General features: G+C 40.6%; 1 protein-coding gene across 3 annotated transcripts in view; it reads right to left on the reverse strand.

Moving 5' to 3' along the window:
• Positions 1-22571, reverse strand: part of LOC119132179 (sorting nexin-19-like) — a 57668-nt gene extending 35097 nt beyond the window's left edge. The window contains exons 1-12 of one of the 3 annotated variants that reach the window (XM_037267205.1): positions 22460-22571; positions 21585-21820; positions 19995-20189; positions 18392-19588; positions 16910-17108; positions 16709-16809; positions 16488-16607; positions 14604-14728; positions 13057-13150; positions 12815-12968; positions 11803-11944; positions 8631-10965 (exon numbers count right to left, since the gene is read on the reverse strand). In XM_037267205.1, coding sequence (XP_037123100.1) covers positions 10902-10965; positions 11803-11944; positions 12815-12968; positions 13057-13150; positions 14604-14728; positions 16488-16607; positions 16709-16809; positions 16910-17108; positions 18392-19588; positions 19995-20189; positions 21585-21788 — 2595 coding nt within the window. In that variant the 5' untranslated portion in view covers positions 21789-21820; positions 22460-22571 and the 3' untranslated portion in view covers positions 8631-10901. Of the gene's footprint in view, positions 1-8630; positions 10966-11802; positions 11945-12814; positions 12969-13056; positions 13151-14603; positions 14729-16487; positions 16608-16708; positions 16810-16909; positions 17109-18391; positions 19589-19994; positions 20190-21584; positions 21821-22459 lie in introns of those variants that run through there. The other 2 variants (XM_037267204.1, XM_037267202.1) reach the window with 2 other exon arrangements.
• Positions 22572-22926: the final 355 nt, after the last annotated feature.

Genomic DNA, 22926 nt, shown 5'->3' on the forward strand with positions numbered 1-22926 from the left:
TCTCGGCAGTGAATTTCTCAGAAGACAGCTGAAGGAATGGGGTCAAAAAACAAAAATCCTGCGATCGCGCGCTTCCCAAATTGTGCACCAAATCCAACACAGCTGTTCCCACTGACAGCTATTGCATGAATTGACAACGATTATAGCCATTCATTAACCGCAATACATTCCTGACGTCACATCATCCCTTTGACATTTATATGCGTGAAAGGCGGAGTTTAGTTTCAATGGCTGAAATGTGTATTTAAGAAGACTGCACAACTTCTCTACCCAAGGAAGCAGGAAGAAGTTTGACGTGGCAGGTCTGGTCCCATCAGGGAACTGGCAAGACCTAATCTCCAAGTCCGTTGCATTGACCCAACTCGAACACGTGCTTGAATTTGAAAATAGTAAAGTGCTACTTGTTGGGGCAGTCAGACAGACATGATCGCCATGGTTTGTGTCCACAGTGGCACTATATGGATGTGCCTTTAGACATTTCCAGGTGAGCAGGCGAATGTGTCAGCAAGATTACTCAAACCGAAGCACTCACTTGTGTTCTCAAAGCAGTAAGTGCTTCTCGTTGGGGTGGTCCTGGTGACTTTCCGATCTACCATTGGTCAAAATTGTTCAATGCAATGTCTTGACCCCAACCAAGCTAAATAGTCAGCAAAATGACTCAAACCTAAGCACTCACCTGTGTTCTGAAAGCAGTTAAGTGCTTCTCGTTGGGGGAGTTGTGTTGGTTTTTCCTTCGACCATTGGTCAAAATTGATCAACGTAATGTCTTGACCCCAACCAAGCAGTAAGTGCTTCTCGTTGGGGTCGTCGTCCTGGTGACTTTCCAATCTGCCATTGGTCAGAATTGTTCAATGCAATGTCTTGACCCCAACCAAGCTGAATTGTCAGCAAGATTACTCAAACCTAAGCACTCACCTGTGTTCTGAAAGCAGTAAGTGCTTCTCGTTGGGGTAGTCCTGTTGGTTTTCCTTCTACCCTTGGTCAAAATTGGTCACTTTAATGTCTTGACCTCAACCAAGTTGAGCATGCTGATATGTCAGCAAGATTACTCACTCAACCTAAGCACTCACTTGTGTTCTCAAAGCAGTAAGTGCTTCTCGTTGGGGTAGTCCTGGTGACTTTCCAATCTACCTACCATTGGTCAAAATTGTTCAATGCAATGTCTTGACCCCAACCAAGCTAAATTGTCAGCAAGATTACTCAAGCACTCAACTGGTTTCTGAAAGCTGTAAGTGCTTCTCGTTGGGGCAGTCTTGGTGACTTCCCAAGCTACCATTGGTCCAAATTCAAGTTCAATGCAATGTCTTGACCCCAACCAAGCTAAATTGTCAGCAAGATTACTCGAACCTAAGCACTCACCTGTGTTCTGAAAGCGGTAAGTGCTTCTCGTTGGGGTAGTTCTGTTGGTTCTGCCTTCTACCACGATTGTTCAGTTTAATGTCTTGACCTCAACCAAGTTGAGCATGCTAATACGTCAGCAAGATTACTCAAACCGAAGCACTCGCTTGTGTTCTGAAAGCAGTAAGTGCTTCTCATTGGGGTAGTCTTTGAACTTTCCAAACTGTCTTTTCAAAAAGTTGATGATATCAAATCGTGACCATGTCAAATGGAGGCCTTGACGATCTTCCTGTCCCAGAACCTATTCTCGGGAGTTTCAGCATTCCTTTGCAATAGCATGACGTTCTTGGTCATTAACACACCCCAAGCAATTGTACTGACTGGGATTTTTACTGCAGTAAGTGCTTTTGTTGGGGTATTGTTGCTGCACAAACATCAAGTTCCCGGCCCTTGGGACATGGTGGGAACTCAATTCCTGGATGATTTTTGCTGCTTTTGCATTACTGAAAAATACTCACGTAGTCACTTTGTGATGACCTCAAATTGAAACACCAATGTTTTTCTTTTCACAAGTGCTTCCTTTTGGGGTTGTCGCGGCAGTGGATTTCTCAGAAAACAGCTGTTCCCACTGATAACGATCGCATGAATTGACAACGATTATAGCCATTCATTAACCCCAATACATTCCTGACGTCACATCATCCCTTTGACATTTAAATGCGTGAAAGGCGGAGTTCAGTTTCAATGGCTGAAATTTGTATTTAAGAAGACTGCACAACTTCTCCACCCAAGGAAGCAGGAGGAAGTTTGACGTGGCAGGTATGGTCCATCAGGGAACTGGCAATGCTCATAAGAAGGCAGACCTGCACTCCGAGTCCGTTGCATTGACCCAACTCGAACACTTGCTTGAATTTGGAAATAGTAAGTGCTGCTTGTTGGGGCAGTCAGACAGACATGATCGCCATGATTCGTGTCCATAGTGGCACTGTATGGATGTGCCTTTAGAAATTTCCAGGTGAGCATGCTAATATGTCAGCAAGATTACTCAAACCGAAGCACTCCCTTGTGTTCTGAAAGCAGTAAGTGCTTCTCGTTGGGGGTAGTCCTGGTGACGTTCCAATCTACCTACCATTGGTCAAAATTGCTCAATGCAGTGTCTTGACCCCAACCAAGCTAAATTGTCAGCAAGATTACTCAAACCTAAGCACTCACCTGTGTTCTGAAAGCAGTAAGTGCTTCTCGTTGGGGTACTTCTGTTGGTTTTTCCCTTCTACCGTCGGTCAAAAATTTTCAATGCAATGTCTTGACCCCAACCAAGCCAAATTGTCAGCAAGATAACTCAAACCTAAGCACTCACTTGTGTTCTGAAATCAGTAAGTGCTTCTCGTTGGGGTAGTCCTGTTGACTTTCCAATCTACCATTTGTCAAAATTGTCCAATGTAATGTCTTGACCCCAAGCAGGCTAAACTGTCAGCAAGATTACTCAAACCTAAGCATTCACCCGTGCTCTGAAAGCAGTAAGTGCTTCTTGTTGGGGTAGTCTTGGTGACTTGCCAATCTACCATTGCACAACTAAACAAAAGGCGGAGTTTAGTTTCAATGGCTGAAATTTGTATTTAAGAAGATTGCACAACTTCTCTACCGCGAAGAAGTTTGACGTGGCAGGTATGTCCATCAGGGAACTGGTAATGCTCATAGGAAGGAAGACCTGCTCTCCAAGTCCGTTGCATTGACCCAACTCGAACACTGGCTTGAATTTGAAAATAGTAAGTGCTACTTGTTGGGGCAGTCAGACAGACAGACATGATCGCCATGATTTGTGTCCATTGTGGCACTATGTGGATGTGATCTGGACCATATAGAATGAGGGGGAAAAAACGGTATTTTAGAAATTCCCAGTTGAGCATGCTAAGTTGTCAGCAAGATTACTCAAACCGAAGCACTCACTTGTGTTCTGAAAGCAGTAAGTGCTTCTCGTTGGGGTAGTCCTGGTGACTTTCCAATCTACCATTGGGTAAAATTGTTCAATGTAATGTCTTGACCCCAACCAAGCTAAATTGTCAGCAAGATTACTCAAACCTAAGCATTCACCCGTGTTCTGAAAGCTTCTCGTTAGGGTAGTTCTTCCTTCTACCACTGGTCACAAATGTTCAATTTAATGTCTTGCCCTCAGCCAAGTTGAGCATGCTAATATGTCAGCAAGATTACTCAGACCTAAGCACTCAACTTGTCTTCTGAAAGCAGTAAGTGCTTCTCGTTGGGGTAGTCCTGGTGACTTTCCAATGTACCATTGGTCACAATTGTTCAATTTAATGTCCTGGATGGTATTTGCTGCTGCTTTGGCATTCCTGAAAAATAGTCACGTAGTCACTTTGTGATGACCTCAAATCGAAACACCGATGTTTTTCTTTTCACAAGTGCTTCCTTTTGGGGTTGTCTCGGCAGTGAATTTCTCAGAAGACAGCTGAAGGAATGGAGTCAAATAACAAAAATCCTGCGATCGCGCGCTTCCCAAATTGTGCACCAAATCCAACACAGCTGTTCCCACTGACAGCTATTGCATGAATTGACAACGATTATAGCCATTCATTAACCGCAATACATTCCTGACGTCACATCATCCCTTTGACATTTATATGCGTGAAAGGCGGAGTTTAGTTTCAATGGCTGAAATGTGTATTTAAGAAGACTGCACAACTTCTCTACCCAAGGAAGCAGGAAGAAGTTTGACGTGGCAGGTCTGGTCCCATCAGGGAACTGGCAAGACCTAATCTCCAAGTCCGTTGCATTGACCCAACTCGAACACGTGCTTGAATTTGAAAATAGTAAAGTGCTACTTGTTGGGGCAGTCAGACAGACATGATCGCCATGGTTTGTGTCCACAGTGGCACTATATGGATGTGCCTTTAGACATTTCCAGGTGAGCAGGCGAATGTGTCAGCAAGATTACTCAAACCGAAGCACTCACTTGTGTTCTCAAAGCAGTAAGTGCTTCTCGTTGGGGTGGTCCTGGTGACTTTCCGATCTACCATTGGTCAAAATTGTTCAATGCAATGTCTTGACCCCAACCAAGCTAAATTGTCACCTATGGTCACGAGCTATGGGTCGTGACCGAAAGAACGAGATCCCAGATACAAGCGCCCGAAATGAGTTTTCTCCGCAGGGTGTCCGGGCTCTCCCTTAGAGATAGGGTGAGAAGCTCGGTCATCCGGGAGAGACTCGGAGTAGAGTCGCTACTCCTCCACGTTGAGAGGAGCCAGATGAGGTGGCTCGGGCATCTCATCAGGATGCCTCCTGGACGCCTCCCTGGGGAGGTGTTCCGGGCATGTCCCACCGGGAGTTGACCCCGGGGACGACCCAGGACGCGCTGGAGAGACTGTCTCTCAGCTGGCCTGGGAACGCCTTGGGATCCCCCGGGCTGAGCTGGATGAAGTGGCTGGGGAGAGGGAAGTCTGGGAGTCCCTCCTGAAGCTTCTGCCCCCGCGAACCGACCCCGGATAAGCGGAAGAAGATGGATGGATGGATGGAGGAAAGAGACGATTGTTGGAATACATTCTTAAAACACTGTCACGTTACAAAATTCTCCTCCAAAAACACTTGCCAATGGGAATAACATTCCATACCTGCAAGGCGTCCAGTCACTTCAGAACAGTGAGATGTGCTGTAATTTGCTCAGATTTATTGACTTTCCAGATTTAAAGGCTTGGAGAATAATTATGTGGAAAAATGAAAAATTGACCCTGTTGATGTCGACTTCTATTGACTTAAATTGCTAAAAAGACCCTAAATCTGACACAATACTTAATGCAGTAGAGAGGAAAATATTAAACACGCATTCACTACGAAACAAAGCGATACAGCTGCAAAGAATCTCCTGACACTGCACTAATTTTCTTGGCAAAAATAAAAAGATGTAGCACCAGGTACTGAGTAAAAACAACTCTACTTAAAGGTGGAAACAAAATGTCATATCGGTCAATAAGCCCAAGTGTAAGTTAATTGGCCAGCTGTAAGTCAGTCAAGGCACTGCAAGCTTTCTATACATCCTAAATGTTCCACTTTGACAGCTATTTTAAAGGGTGTATGCGTAATCACTTATAGACTCATTGTCCACAAAATTAGGCTTGTATTTAAAATAAAATATGACCGAACAATATCTTTATCAAAATAACACATTTAATAACCTATTATTAATCAGTTTGGCTTGACAAATGAGCTATTCTGTTGTGGTTCAAAAGTAAATTGCATCAATTTAGTGATATACCGGTACTACTTCTTGTACAAGTATTTGATTGTTCAAGTGTACCTAATAAAAAGTCCACTGAACGTACCAGCCAATGCAGTTGAAAGACTAACAGTTTCAAGGGGGAAGTAAACCCCCAAAATGTCTTTATTATAATATGTTGTATGTTCCTCCACTAGTCGAAACACTGCATTGTGATTAACATTTCGTTTTGGGAATACGAGTCAAGTAGCAAAATTCACCCGTTTTTTCCATCTCAGCGGTGACAGATTTTGCCACTTCCTGTCGACTGAAAATTACATCACAGTTTCGCCAGGTCATGGGTTACAACCAGGGAGTCAGCTTCAGAAAACTAGTGAGATGTGATTGGTTGTGACCTGAGACCCGGCGACTCTGATGTAATTTCCAGTCAATATCAAGTGTTAAAATGGCTGTCTCCCGAGATATTAAAAATAGGTTGATTTTGCCTGTTAAATTCATATTTGACAAACAAAACATTAACCAGAACATTGTGTTTTGGCTAGTTGTGCTGCACGGAACATATTATTACAAAGAACATTTTGGGGTTAACTTCCTCTTTAACACCTACTGAAGTGGTTTTCACCTCGCTGTGATGTCTGCTCCCAGCGAAGCATACAGCTCAATCAGGCAGTCTGGTTCACCATTGCCACCTTTAATCAGGCCATGGTGAAAAGCTTGAGTCATAAATGCCCCTTCCATTTCATTTGTGGTTTGAATGTGGACACATGCAGTTTGATTGGGACTGTCATGGCGCCTTGATTCACATGAAGTTCAAATCATAAACATGGCATCTAAGTTGTGGCCCAGAACATCACATACGGTACACACAAATTTATATTAACACTGTCTTGGTTCAGGGCATATCACATTAATACTATATACACTGGGGGTGGCTCGGTGGCGCACTGGGTAGCACGTCCGCCTCACAGTTAGGAGGGTGCGGGTTCGATTCCACCTCCGGCCCTCCCTGTGTGGAGTTTGCATGTTCTCCCCGGGCCCGCGTGGGTTTTCTCCGGGCACTCCGGTTTCCTCCCACATCCCAAAAACATGCTTGGTAGGCCGATTGAGCACTCCAAATTGTCCCTAGGTGTGAGTGTGAGTGCGAGTGTGAATGGTTGTTCGTCTCTGTGTGCCCTGCGATTGGCTGGCAACCAGTTCAGGGTGTCCCCCGCCTACTGCCCGATGACTGCTGGGATAGGCTCCAGCACACCGGCGACCCCCGTGGGGACAAGCGGTACAGATAATGGATGGATGGACTATATACACTATAAATATCTAGCTGCTACTAGATCTCTGCCATTACTACAATAACATTCATCAAATTAAATTTGTGCTATCATCCCCACTTGAGTCTTATTGCAATCACTGTGGGGATTCATTTCCCATTGGCCCAAGAAAATCCACGCACAGTTTTCAGCCAATTAAAGCAAACGAATGCCAAGTAATGCTATATCAGATGTTGCGGTCTGGTGGAGTCGTCGTCTCTACTGCGTTATTGCTACTGCAAAACCCACCAGAGTGGTTTTCCAGCTCAACTGTCAAATAAATATTTGTAAGCCGAGAAAATGGACAGAAAAATACCACAGCTTGTCAATCGACCTGCAAAACTGCATAAAAATGAGATTTTTAGGTATAGCAACTGTCTTACCACTCAGTTACAAATACACAGCACAGAAGGAACACACTTAAGCCACAAACATGTTGCCCAAACTCCACACTCCATAACACCATCACGGCAGATGTTTGGACAACAATTCAGGCAAGGAGGTCCGCAGAGGTGTCAAACTCATTTTTTGTCACGGGCCGCATCGTAATCGTAGTTTCCCTCGGAGGGCCGTTATGATTGTCAACGTCTTCTATATATGGTGTAGGCTACAAAACAAACTGATGAATAACGAGTTTTGAAATCAGAGACTAGTAAAAACTGTTCAAATATTTTAAAAAGACAAACAGTAATAAAATTGCAAGCAATATCTCTGGTTTTTTTTTTAAGTGAAGACAATTTGGAATGTTAGTAATGATACAAAGTCTATGCAAAATTTGTCTTTGCGGGCCACATAACATGATGTGGCGGGCCGTATCTGGCCCCCGGGCCTGGAGTTTGACACCAATGGTCTACTCTACAGTATACAGATATGCCGAGCTGACAAACAACTGTTCCTTTGATTTCTTCTGCCATTTATGGTAAACACAGACAAGTAAAACGCAGTTCTGTTTGAGCTAAAATAAGCCAACACATAATGTCATTGCACAAGTATGTCTCTGGAGACAGAAGATGAACCATAACTTCGAAGGCACATCTCAGGGCCCCGACTCAGGTGCGTAGCGAAAACAGACACCAGAGAGTAGAGGGGGGCCTATGAGCTGCTGCATGACTTCATAACGCTCCCGTCTTTATTTACAACACAGTATTTATCCCTCATCAAGATCGTTTTGCAAGCATCCAAGGGGTGTCTGGTTACGTCCTACTTGCTTTTCATGTAACTCGATTAACGATAATTAGGTGTCGTATTCACTTGTTGTGACATGTTGTGACAACAGCGTTGTGTGTATTTCATAACCTTAACAAGAATTCACTTACTAGCATATAAATTGGCCTTTAAATAATTATTTTTGCTTTATTCTAACATCAGCAGTACATACTAGCAAGCTAATTGAATTTGTACACTGAATATTTATAATCAGTTGCAGCATAAAGAAATGACTCCAGAATGCTATAAACATAATGAGCAATAACTCAAACAAACCTTGACGGAATCTACTACGTATGTGTTTATGTCTAAAATAATCTGGGATTTATATAGTATGATTCAAACAACTGACAGTACAATGTGACTAAAATTGGCAATCTCATCTCAGCATGCCTTTCGTGATTATTGCTTTAACTCTGACCTGACACAAACCACAAAGACAGCGTGCTTCCACATTGAGGAGAGTGTCTAGGTATGGCCGAGGAACAACATGTACGGAGATGTCACACCTCCTCAGTCTAACAAAGCTGATGGATCACACATCTTATGTAACAACCATCTTTTTATCCAATTCTCTCGTCGCATCTTGTCATCAATTGCACATTTGTTACGTATAGCTTACTGGTCAGACAAAAATTGCCAGGGAGTGAATTCCTGCTGCCATTAGGACTGAGATTAATGACCCAATATAACCAATGAACGAGACAAAACCTAAAAAAAAACGGCATCTGAACTGCAAAAACCAACTCATCAAATAATAAAGACCAGATTTCCAGGGAATCATCTTTAACTTACCATTTTACTGACAAGCATGTTGAGTTAGCGTATGGTGAAAAAAAAAGGTTCTCTTAGTAAGAAGTGCCAGTTGAAACACTGTCCAAAATCATAGACTCTTGGAACTACTGCTGTTAAAATCCCGTCTGGAAGACCGTTAGTCATTTGACAGGTAACAAATCAGGCCTCATCAAACCCAAACACAAATGGCTACACTAGGAAGCCTGCTAATACTGTAAATCAAAAACAGATACATGGTAATAAATATTTTTGGATGTGGTAAATTGGGTGAATCTGGGCTTTTCCTCAACTTTTCCAAGTCTGCAGCTGACTAAACAGTAAACGACCTGTTACTTCAAATTGATCTGGTCAACATGGTATTAGAAGAGACACAGTTGTGTTGTGTCTAAGGTCATTAGTATCACACCTTGCTTTTTTCTTCTCCATTAATAAGCACCTTTTTACCATCCCAATTGAATAAACCTTTGCATCGTGTAAAAAGTAAGCATAACCAATTACTATAATGAGCAAATTAGACATTGCCTATAATTATAGAAAAAACGCATGTTTGTATGGCCTTAATATATAGAACAGTCCTTACAAAAATAGGCCTTCTACCTCGTGTTGGCGAATAACCACATACTCAGAAACGGGGTTTTGGGGTTTTTAGTTCAAAAACAATGTTATGGTCATTGACTCCTTAGTACAGTAAGATGTCACATTCATTTACAGCAATTGAACCTCAAGCAAAAACTCAATGCCAGAGAAACATCCCTCCACAAACAGTGTGTGTGGGGGGGCACTGAAGGATTGAGGTCATTCCCAAAGGACAACTGCTGACAGGCTTTGAATCCTCCACTCATCCTCACCTAGGATATCAAGTTGTCATCAAAGACTCGCAGTCCAATTTGAAGTGTTTATATGAGCATTAATATGCCATTTTAGGAAGTAAAAATAAAGAATCACTCAGTCATTTAGAGACAGGTGCAGAAGAGGACTGGGGGCACTGCAGGACCATTTGAACTTCAGAGAGGATAAATATATTGTACTGTAAAGGAAGCAAACACACATTCCAACACAAAGCCAGAGAGGGGTAAATTGATATACTTCCTACATAACTTGGAAATGAAACACTAAATAAGTTTACTATGAATTAACTAGATCGCTGACTAGATCTCAAATATTGGAAGGGGGGGGACCACTACAACATGTTGAAACCCAGTGAACTACTTTAAGGTTTGTTGATGTTTGTGCCAGGATTTGGAATCAGATTTAGGCAACTGTATTAAGTAATCACAGCCCATGCCAAAGGGGTTACTCTGAAAACCTTATTGTAAAATTAGGATCATAACAACAAGCCAGATTGTCTCCACAGCTGCAACCAGTGTTCCTTCCTGATAGCATTCTAAGAAGAAAAATCCCACCCATTCTTAAATGTAGGGGAGAAGATGCTCCTGTGTGCTGTCCAACGATATGATAAATGAGAGGAAAAACCTGCCACACAAACCTGTCACTGAAGCGCTGACAGACTGCTGCCTAATATAGGCGAGGTCAAATAAAAGCACAAGGCCTGTCATGCTTGGCCGTTGGAACTATTTAAAATAGCGGACACCGTATCAAAATGAAGCAACAATATTTTGGTACCGACACCCTAGGGAGCATCAGGTCATACACTATTAGACTAGAAGGCCAGAAGTGGACGGCACTGTCGGCATATTAGTTTACTGGCAGCTATTTGACATACCTATCGAAACAAATGTTTGGGTAGTTTATCACGGGACAACTTGTTCAAGGTCACTGGTGCTGTAATGTACAGACAGTGTTTCATTGCAGTTTTTATTTTACAACAAATCTAAAATGGAAGATCATAAAAATATCAAAAATCAAAGCAACCTCCACTAACCTGGCTTATTTTTGGAAAAACATTGCAGCGGCCAGTAATTCAGTTTTCATCAACCCTATAAACTCTCCCAACACCCATAATGTCCGCTGTGTCTCTCTGGCTTGTAAACATCTTCCCTCTCTGTGGAATCTCCACTAGGAAAAACGTTTTTTCAGGTCCCGACCTGGCAAAATCTACCGTCTGAGTTCAAACGTAGTTTCCAGCAATTCTCTTTGCTGAAAGAAAAAAATAAAAACTTGAAAAAACATCTATACTGAAAGCCAAGAGTGATCCAACGTAAAAGTCAAGTCTAAATTCCAGCTGGAATGTTCAAAACATATTTTGTTCTTATTAAAATTACATTTTTGTCATACATCTGGTTAGGAAGTCCAATGTGACAGCCCAGTAAGCACTGGTGAAATATTGCGGAATCTTCCAATGTTTATAAGTTGCTCATCCCTGCTTGAAAGTGTTATTTTCTGTGTTAGTATCACAGAGTTAATCTCATTTAAAAAAAAAAAAAAAAAAAAAAAAACGTTTCTGTCCACATATACAATCATTGAGACGCTAAACATTTTGCTTTCAGTGATTAACCTTAATTTCTGCATGGAAGTTGCTATAAATGTAGCAGATAAGTCAAAATAATTCTCTAAACACATCTAAGTGTGGGCAAGTCAACTTTCAAAATGTTCATTTACTTTCACATTGAATTGTCATTTTTCAAATCCAATTTATTTTAATTTACTTTCACATTCAATTGATGTCATTTTTCAAATACAATTTATTAGCCAAAGCCAAAGAAATATCACTTGAACCCCTAGCTTCTCTCACTCACTCTCACTCTCACTGTGGATTTTTTTGATTTATTGGAACTCTGATGTGAATGATGACACAATTTATTAATGTCACTAAATTGTACATTATGTTATGTTAAAATAAAGAAACTGGTTATTATTATTTTATTCATTTGGCTGAAGCAACTCAAGTATATTATTTGTTGGTAGTATAGTTTGACTATTCTCGATTTAAAAAAATATGCTTCTTACAAAATTAGTTTCTTCAATTAATATCACCTGTTAATAAGGGTCCCAAACAGCAACCTGATGGTCCTTTGAATGTTCTCAGTGCACAGCCAACTCCACTGCTCTCTCATGATCAGACACAGGATGTTCAAAGTGACGTCAGCCAATGCCATCTCAGCTGCACCTGTGCCCGCTGCATACAAAACATAATTTGCCATTATTGATATCTAATCCAAATATAACAACATTGCTTCATATTGAACATGCCAATGCATGATGGCTTACAACCATGCAGCAGACATAGCGTTGGTTTCTCTACTTTATCTCTTCAATAACACTGCCCTCTAGTGTAACAATTACAATACTTCATCTCCAACGATTAAACGTTGGAGATGAAGTATTGTTCCATAGTGTTTTGTGGAACTGGATTATGTATTTTAGGGATATTCAAACCTTTTCCTCCAAGTGCTGAAGACAAATAGATGGATGTGAGGATCACTTTGACCTCCTTAATAATAATTTATCGAAGCAAGTTAAAACAACTACATCAAGAAATGATGTATTGTTTTCATATATATTATAGTTACTTCAGAAAAAAATTAACATCATAGCTGTCTGTTAAATGTAGCAAATATTTTAGGATTTTTCTGAATTTTGGGGTGGCCCACTAAATTAGATCCACCACTGCACTAAGCAGCAACCGAATCACCAAATTTAAAAAATAAAATAAAAGCAAACTTCAAACTAAATTGCCAAAATCAAAATGAAAGCAAACTTAAATCTTTAAAGCATTTTTTACTTTTTTAAATAGCGCTGTGTTGTGTGTAAAATGTCATTTTTAGCATCAGCCACATGCCACAAACAAATGGCAGGCCATAAATGTCCCATGGACTGTACTTTGGAATGGCATTGCCAGGTGTGTCCAAAGAGGTCCTCGCGTGACATAGGTTTTCATTAAATGGAGCGTCTGTCATCACGTGCGACTGTGACTGGGGTTGTCAAATCCTTTCTCCCGCCTATCCAAGCCTCAGTGTGTTTAGCAATGGGAGCCCCACCCCCTTACCAAGTCCTTGTCTTTGCTTCCTGATGGTACAGTCGTTCTGTCTGTATTGTGTAACAATTGGACTGTCCCTGCAATTTGGCAAAGATGTGGCAGACAGATTCTCTTCTCGACAGATAAAATTTTGCAGGTCCTCCAAAGACATCCCATTAAACACCTGTGAGTGTACAGCAAATAAAAATAAAAAAACATTACCAAAACAATAAAATGCCACTGTGGAAAAGTCAAAATAATTTGTGGCTTACTGTATGAGTTTGTTCCAAGCTAAACAGGACAGGTGCTCTTATATCAGAGCCATTCATAAATGGGATGCTTTTGCTGGAGAATTTCAGCCGTGACCTAAAAAGAGGAAAAGAAAATCCCTTTTCATCTTATAATAGTTTATGTTGACAGGTACACAAAATTGTATACTGTTAGTGTTATGTAAGTATTAATAATAATTCAAAGTCATATGTAACTATCAAACTGCGTGTTTCATGAGTTGAAAAAGCAACGTAAATATTAGTGTCGTCAAGTTCACGTTCATGAGTGAACTGTACCTGCGTGAAGCTGTTTGTTTGTGCATCGTTTGTGCTGGTTTGCGCCGTAATTTCATTTGGGTTCATTTGGAGCAGAACTCTAGATGACCTATAAAGTAATCTCTATCTAACTACAAAAACGTAGCAGCAAAAAACTACTGGACTACTTCAAAGAAAAAGTGCAGGTGGCGGTATGGGTAGACGTGAAATGATGTCAGTAGAGCATAACAGAAATGATGCTTGTAGATCACAGCAACACCAGAGATAATAGACTGTCAGAAAAAAAAGAGAGTCTGAAGAGTTAAAGAAGTCATCCCCAAAAGTTTCTTTGTAATATGTCCTGTGCAGCATAACTAGTTGAACTAATTGTAGAATATAAATTAAACACTTAAAATCAGTTTTTTTATCCATCTCAGGGGTCAGCCGCTTTGCCACTTGCTATCGACTGAAAATGACATCACATATGCCCGTGCTCAGGTCACAACCAATCACGGCTCTGGCAACTATGATGTCATTTTCAGTCAACAGCAAGTGGCAAAACGGCTGACCCCTGAGGTGGATAAACACAGGTGAATTCTGCTACTTAACTCATATTCCACAAACGCAATATTAATCAGAATGCCATGTTTAGTCGAGTGAACATACAACATATTGTTCAGAAAATCTGGGGCTTGACTTCACCTTTGGGAGGGGATAGTAGATCTGATTGAATACTTATTTAGCTTCAAGCAATTGACAAATCCCTGCCACGTTTCTGTTTGTGGTTTTGTCTTTCACTGATTGAGAGCAATACTCTAACTCACTTGTGGTAAGGAAGCCATACCTTCCTTCAGAAGTGGGGGTACTATCGCTTACCATTAAAACCGCAACTGCATTTTGTCATTGCAAAATAACATTAGGGTTATTGCTTGACTTTCATCCACAAAGTGGATGCATATGTGCCGATGCAGCACAATCAGACCGACACAACATGAAATCTCAAGATCCTCCGATTAGCCACGCATGCGCGATTAGCAAGCGGCTGACCACGCCTTACGCTAACTAACCAGTGGTTTGGCGATCCTATTTACAATGCGCACCGTAATTAATATTGAACAATTTCCCATGGCAGAGCTGAATATCTCTCACGGCACACCAGTGTGCCGCGGCAGTGGTTGGGAAACACTGCTGTACAGGGAAGGAAGGTTGCAAATCTTATAATGCACGTCTCAACATTTACATTTGTTATGTTAAAGGCATTTTCTATTTTGGGATTTTTTTCTCAAATCACATACTTGCTCTTTTTATCAGTATTAAGTTTCCCCACATCCAGGTCGCCTTCATTTTCGTCAGTTGGGCTCTGAGGCTCTGAACGAGGAAACGCTGTCCTCAGAGTGTCCACGATTGCATTCACCACAATCTACATCGACACACAATATTACAAACAAGCAATCATTCCAGCATGTGCATTCATCAAGCTCCTTATATTGCATCTACGACAAGTCAACCTAATGATAATTATTTCAATGGCAAAATAAGGCAACTACCGTACTTTTCGGACTATAAGCTGCAACTTTTTTCTCAAATTTTGAACCCTGCAGCTTAATAGTTCGGTTTGGGTTATCTATGGATTTTTTCCGTTATTTTTGTGATGACTTGATCACTTTTATACACTCGTAAAAAGGCTGTAGACCGCTGTTGTGCTGGGCGGAGGGATATGTGACATGGTCACTGGGGACAAAAGTGGTGTGTTGATCGCATGTCCATCCGCCAGGCAAATAGTGCCGTATAATTCACACAAAGAAGAGACAGAACGAGATCAAGACGGATATTACTGAAAGGAAGCTTTAATATACAAACCGTCATTATGGGGGACAAAAGAAATCCATATTATCCAGCTTTTAAGTTAAAGGCAGTCGATTTGGCCCATTGTTGATGACATCGTGTTGCATCATCCTTTTCTTTATTTCCCAGCCACATCTACTCTGGCGCTATACGTGTAGCTCGCTAGTTTAATGTAACTTAGCGCTTCGTGCATGAATAAAATTAGCATGAACAGACCCTCATCATGGAAAATGCTAGAAGAAATACATAAAAGCGACGACGAAAGAGAGACTGAGAAAGTGTGTGGCGAAGGATCTCTAACGCTATTCCAATCGGACACTGAGGAGGAAGACTTTGATGGTTTCAGTGCACAGGAGGAAAATGAAGACGGCTCTTTTACTGGCTCTTTTATTTACTTTTACTGGTATGTTTTTTTAACCAGCCCTGTTAGGGCTGTGCTACCATGTTACTGCTGTATTACCGCCGCGTCTCAGTGACTTTTACCGGTATCTTTTTTTTTTTAATCCAGCCCTATTAGTGCTGTGTTACTTCTGTGTTGCTGCGGTATTACTGCCGCGTCACAGGCAGTGTTCGGAAAGAAATGTTAAGGTATGTTATTAAAACTTCAAAAAGGCTTTCTGTGTACCGTCTTTCTTTGTAAATAACTCGCGTGCACACTTCCGTGTTGCTACGGTACTACTGCTGCGTCACAGGCAGCGTTTAGAAAGACATGTTAAAGTATGTTATTAAAACTTTAAAAAGGCTTTCTGTGTACAGTCTTTCTTTATAAATAACTCGTGCGCACGTGCGGCTTATAGTCCGGTGCGGCTCATATGAGAAAAAAAACTGAAATATCCCCAAATTTTAGCTGGTGCGGCTTATAGTCCGAAAAGTACGGTAATTAGCATTACTACCCTACAAAGAAGTACTGGACTGTCTATTCCCAGTGGTTCTTAACCTTTTTCCTTGTTCGCACCCCATTCAATTCACCAACCAGTTCTCGCACCCCTAACCCTAACCCTAAATGATTATTATAATAATAATTGGTTTACTTTACAGCTATAAGGCTTAATTAGCATTATCCCTAATGCCAATTAACACAATGACTTCTTGATTTCCAGAATTTTTCACTTTTTTCGGTTACCCGACCATTATCCCCGAAAAATTGTAAATTTCCCCCAGGGTATCCTCGCACCCCCTAGGAAGTATTCTCGCACCCCCACCCCCAGTTAAGAACCACTGGTCTAGCCAGACTACAGAACATTATCTTTAAATGAGTGTAACTTAATGTGTGTACTGCATGCATTTTTATAGTGTGCACAGCAACTCTTCAGTTAAGGCCAATGCAAACAAACCTTGTCAATGCGGGAAACTATAAAAGGTTTCTTGACGAAGGCAATCCGGGCATCGGTATTAAGTGCCAGAAACTCCTGCATCTGTTCACTGTTGGCTATTTCGGGAATAGTACAAAGATGCTGGGGGAAATCCAAAACATGTAGTTGTTGTTGTTTTTTTAGGAAAAACAAATAAGCATTACATTGGGCTCGATTTAATGAAATATAAATGACTAACACACCTTTAGAAAGGTTTCCAGCATTCCTTTTCTGGCCTCTATCTTGTCACTGTCCATGTTTCCAAAGGGCATGTCCGGGAATATTTTCTTTGGACCTTTTACACCTTCAAAACAGTATAAATAGGGAATAATATACATGTGGGCACATACTGTACATTTTGATTAGAAGGCCTAATTCAAAATCGAATAATCTTCTAAACCTACCTTTGATGAGTTTCTTTAGTTCTGTTCTCTCTTCCACGCGTGCTTGTAGGTTAAGAAATTCACTGTATCGTCTGTTGACCATATGGTAGGCCACTGGGTGAATGGAAGATGGACTTTCAAAACTTGAGTGCAATGTGTCTCCATCCTCTGAGAATGACTGGATACGCTCTGGGTTATCACAACACATCGCTGTCTCATACTGAAAGACATCAATAAAAAATACAGCTTGACATAAATCTATATACTGTATAGTTCAGGGTCACCCAGACAATTTAGTCTTGTTTTCTGTGAAAACACAATTGCACAAGGGTTTTCAAGGGTTTCCTAATCATGCATTAGCCTTCTAACCAAATTAGCAAACACAATGGAGCACTGGAGGGACGGTTGCTGGAAATGAGCCTTTATACACGTACGTAGATATTGCATTAAAAACCAGACGTTTGCAGTTAGAATTTACCACATTAACAATGTGTAGAGTGTATTCCTGATTAGTTTTAGTTATTTTCTAATATATATATATATTGATTGAACATACATAGATAGGGGCAGAGAGATAGAGATAGATAGATAGATAGATAGATAGATAGATAGATAGATAGATAGATAGATAGATAGATAGATAGATAGATAGATAGATAGATAGATAGATAGATAGATAGATAGATAGATAGATAGATAGATAGATAGATAGATAGATAGATAGATAGATAGATAGATAGATAGATAGATAGATAGATAGATAGATAGATAGATAGATAGATAGATAGATAGATAGATAGATTGAACATATATACATATATATATATATACATACACACACGCAGACACATACACATACGGCTATTCACTTTCTCTGAATTGTTTTGCTATGTGGTACGCCATGAATTATTTTCTGATGTGAAATATGTGCATTGGCTTCGCTTCAGGTGTTTCAGGCTTGATGTTTTAAAATTTTGACTGGCTGACAGGATTCAGCCTTCATTACTTTGGCAATGTCTCTGGTCACACCTTGTAGTTGTGGGACCTCCATGTAGGTTATACAGTAAGTCCTGACGACACCTACACTGGAGGGCAATCTGTTCCTATCAGTCTTTGTAAATATTTGGCAGTTACGGGCAATTTGAGTTTTTTTTTGTTTTTGTTTTAACTTGTGTGTCTTTTTGACTGGCTGACAGAATTCAGCCTTCATTACTTTGGCAATGTCTCTGTCACACCTTGTACTTTTGGGAACTCCATGTAGGTTATACAGTAAGTGCAGAATACATTTGCACTGGAGGGCAATCTGTTCCTATCATGTATAAGTCTTTGTAAATATTTGGCAGTTACCGGTAATTTGACTTGTTTTTTTTTTCCTCAACATGTTTCATCTAAAAAGGTTTGTTGCAATTAAACCATAATGAATGACAGACTGTATTTCATCACATCTGAACACTGACAACGTGTTGTTGTTGTTGCTGCTGCTGTTTTAAATGCCGTTCTTACCTTGATGGTGTAAAGTGTGTACGGGTGTGAGCCAGTCCCACGGTGTTCCTTAGCTGTGATTGTGCCAGTAATACGAAGGTTTTGGATAATGATCGGTCCATCGGGGCTGCTTAGAGGCTCAAAACTGAATGAAGGCAAGGGGGACGAACCATGCAATGGGCTTATGACAGTTGGTTCATTGGTGTTCCTCATTGGTTCAACACCCAGAGGAAGCTCCTTTGCTTGGCTTTCTAAAGAGAAGCTACCTTCACTTTCCAAGTTCTGAAGCCTGCTGACTGAGGGATTTTTCATTCTTTCCAATGAGCAATTTGAGTGCTCTGATGTGTCTGAATTCAACAAGACTATTGGGCAGAAAACATCTAATTGATTGGAACAAAGACCCTCCAAGTCTTGACCATTGTTGCTTTCAATTCCACATTCCTTAGGTTGGTCACACAAGGCATCCTCTTCTGTCATGACCAAGGAGTCGATGGAACTCAGTTTGTAGTTGCCTAATGGAGATTCCAAGTCGGAATCATTTTCTTGATAAAAGGAATTCGAGTTGATTCCACTCAAAGAATTTCTTAAGGTCTGACTTGTATCTTCAATATTGTTCTGTTGACAATAGACCTCCTCTGAATCCGTCCCATCGTGCATAGAGAGTTCAGGCAAGATCATGTCTACAGAATGTTCCCTTTCTGTTTGAGCTTTTGGAGGAGGGACATCAGCATTGCTTTGCTGGGCGTTAGTAGTCTCTTGTGGTAAAGTGAGCTCTAATTCGGCACAGGGAAGCGGTACTGACAAATCCTGCGTCTCTTCTCTAATCATCTCCCTTGATTTATTAGAACTGCCAAATATGTCTATCATGAAAAGATTCAACCAGTCGGGGTCAGACATTTTATCAAAAAGAGGGAGCAAGACATTGCAGGTGATGAGTTCTCCAACAACAAATCGTCCTGTGCCTGTTTCCAAGTGAGGCGGGGGTACTAAAACATGCAGCAATAAGTCCACCAGAGTTCTTGTGTAATTGACTTCCACTGTCTCGCTGGTCATAACACAATGAGGTGTGGTAACCCTGGAATAGGCCTGCCACAACCTTTCCCTCTCACTATTCACTTTTGTAGTTGGAGACCCCTGCCGCTGGGCAACCAGCTCCTTGGCTCGAAGGTAATCCTGCAGATGGCAGCCAAACATTTCCAAGATCCTCTGGCTCAGTCTCTGCAGCAACACAAAAGATCAATAAATGTGAATGGCCTATTGATCTAGCCATACATCTTCAATCCCATTTATCAACCAGCTAGTTGCCACCTGGGTGTTGTTGTTTTCTTAACAATTATAGTTACAAAATAATTGTTAACTACAGACAATAATTTACAGTCTAAATTAAACAAATGGTGCATTTCAGTTTCATAGCCATCAATATTATTGCCACAGAATTCAATGCATTCTGTATTTGGGTATTAGATTACATTTGACAGAACTATGGTGAGTTACAGGCGTGAAATTAAATGGCAGAAATGCATACTCTTATTACGTTTGCACAATATGTATAACATTTTTGCATATAAGCCAAGTATATCCATTACCCAGCTATAGTGACTGTCTCACAAAATACCGATAGTACCTTTCTGTCTAATTGCTTTGCACGGATCTTCAGCTCCATGCCCATAGAAATCATAGCCTCTTGAACCTCATTTTCAAAGCCACTCTCAGAGGAAACAGTCTTGTACCAAGAAGAAACAAAGTCCCTGATAATCTTCCTCACTGAATTGTGGATTTCTTGGTCCAAGAGATGCTCATCCTCCTCAGTGGAAAGAATCTGAAAATGAGCAACAAGTGAGAGAAATTGGAGGTGTAGTATATAAGGCCTTAAGTGTCAAAACAGGTTTGTGTGATATATTTTTAAAAAAACACACACAAGATAAAAAAAATAAAAAAAAAACTAGATGCACCCCATTTCACTAAAAATGTTGTTAAACTGAGCTACTGGCTATGTTCAAAACTAATTGATTACATCAACACATTAAATGGGAGTCAGCACAAATATGGCACCATTCAAACTGCCTATGATTAACCCCAAATAAAGATCAGATGCCCTAGTATCATTTATTTTTTTCATTTTTGTCATTGGCAGCCATGATCCGCAAAAGACTTCCACAGCACAAGAGGTGTGTAATTTTTCAAAGCCATCAGTCTTTCTGGCCATTGAGCGCATCCAACAACAATCTTCCTTCACATTCAAATGTGTTTGGACGATTGAGTAGAGTGGCCTGAAAGAATCCTTACAGTATCTCACAAAAACAACCAAGCCTGAGTATAAATCACAAAAACACTGTGTTAAATGCCCCCCCACCCCCCCTAATGAATGTAGGAGGAAAATGTCTCATTGGTCTCATAAAGCAAACTGAATATTTTGGCCACATTCCAGAAGGTTTGATGCCTTCATAACTGAATTGAATATTAAATATTGACAAAAATAACTTGTTGCTTCCATCATATTTATTCATGAAATTTGTACTGGCCCACTCAAGCAAGCGTCGTTGAATTTTAGGGGGCCTGTGACCTGTCAACTGACCCGAGGTTACCTGACCAGCATTTAAGTGTGCAGAATATTTTAATGCTATCTCGTGGTGAACAAACAGAATGCAACAACCTAAATTCAAAGCGTGTGCATGACAGTGCATCAGAGAGCACACTTCACAAGCCTACCACCAATGTCTTTAGCAGAAGTGAAAGCAAAATGTCATCACATATGTCTTCTGGTATTCCCTCAACTGATGAAGTGCATTGCAACACATGCTGTAATCATTGATCCAGCAAATTTCTGAGTGATTTGTCTCCTTTGGGCATCAGAGAGATGCCAGCAAAACATGTCAGCCTCCTGTGCATGTAATATAATTAGCAATTATTGGATCTACAATGATATTTTTTAAAAATGTACATTGATGTGATAGAACTTTTTTTTGCATATTATTGATTTTAATTGTGGGTTTTTAAAACGAATGAACAGTACAGAATCAAACATTCTATACACTGTCCATTTAATGTATAACCTTGCTTGTAATGTAAACTCACTGTCAGTTTTGCTTTTTATTAACTTGCATTGGGATTCATCAGAGAAGAGGGCCAATGGGATATATTGCTGAGGTCACCTTTAAAACAAATCAAATGTATCACACTTACTTATTTGGAGTATTTAAGTGATTATTTTTACCTGTTCCAGAGTGAAAAACCTCTCCATGTGAATCACGCTGTTGGATTCCAGGATGGCCTGTGAGCCCAGCCAGCCCCCAAGTACCACAAGCAGGCTGGTGAACACGCACAGCAGCCAGATGTTAACAAGCAGATGGAAAAGAACAAGCCAAGCCAACAGTACGCCAAGGCCCAATAAACACCTCTGTCCCAGCACCTCTGCCATACTGAGGAATGCTTGTCAATCATGCATCAGACCTAAAAAACAAGAGGGAGACACTATGAGATGGGTATTGGTCACACACTGAAAAGAAGAAACATTCTACCATCTTATATTGTGTGAGAAAACCAGATATATTTTAAAAGTCAAAAATACTAGGAGAATAAATTCACATCTCCTGGTGTCACTTTTTTGTCAATTCCAAGTCCATTTTTCAAACAAAGTTTTTGAAGAACACATGAACATACACTCCCTCATCCATCCTTCTGAGTTCCACGGCATTACTAGCATTCCATAATCAATCGGTTTTGAACATCGAATGCCACAGTTAGCAAAGCGATTGCCTATTTAAGCTTATTCGTTGCTTAAATTAGACTTAATCGCACATGAACACAGACGAGGATTGTGTTATGCTTATTGTTAACGTTTTGATATTAACATGTAACTAGTCGTTGCAATTGTAGTAGTGTAGCAGGGCAAATATGCGACGCGTTTATCTACACTTGTGATGCTACACGTTAGATTTGAAATCCGTTATGTATCTAAATGTAATATCCTTTCACGTTAACACTGGCGAAGAAACAAAATGACGAAATATTTGTCAGGGGTCGAAAAATAAACTAACGATAACGTGGTTCCTTCATTGAATTGGTCAGAACGACATAGATATTGCTTACCTTGCAGCATGCTTAGTATACTTAAAATTGAACAACAGTAACATCCAAACTGTTTCAATCTCTCAATGAACAAGACCCATCTTGTGAGCTGTGTACTTCCTGTAGCATGACGTCATTGCCGGATGAAACGCCCACTAAAAAAAAATGTGTTCATTTCATTACATTACATTACATTACATTACATTACATACAATAATGTACGACCATTTGTGTATGTTAAACGCTGTTTTAATTGTACTGTATCCTGGATAACTTATGGTGTTTGAATTATTGACGATCTTCGTGTAATAAAGTTTAAATACTTGCAAAGTTTCGACTGCCGATTTTCAACCCTACTGTATATTCTGCCTGACCCCCCCCCCCCCCCGATCTGTAATTTCTCCTGCTCATCTCCCCCGACGTTACAGTGACGTCAACGGTTTATATTGTGGGGAACGCACACTGAGCAAGCAGGTGGGCTCCATCCG

This window comes from Syngnathus acus, chromosome 13 (genome assembly GCF_901709675.1).
Source record: "Syngnathus acus chromosome 13, fSynAcu1.2, whole genome shotgun sequence".
NCBI classification, from domain to species: domain Eukaryota; kingdom Metazoa; phylum Chordata; class Actinopteri; order Syngnathiformes; family Syngnathidae; genus Syngnathus; species Syngnathus acus.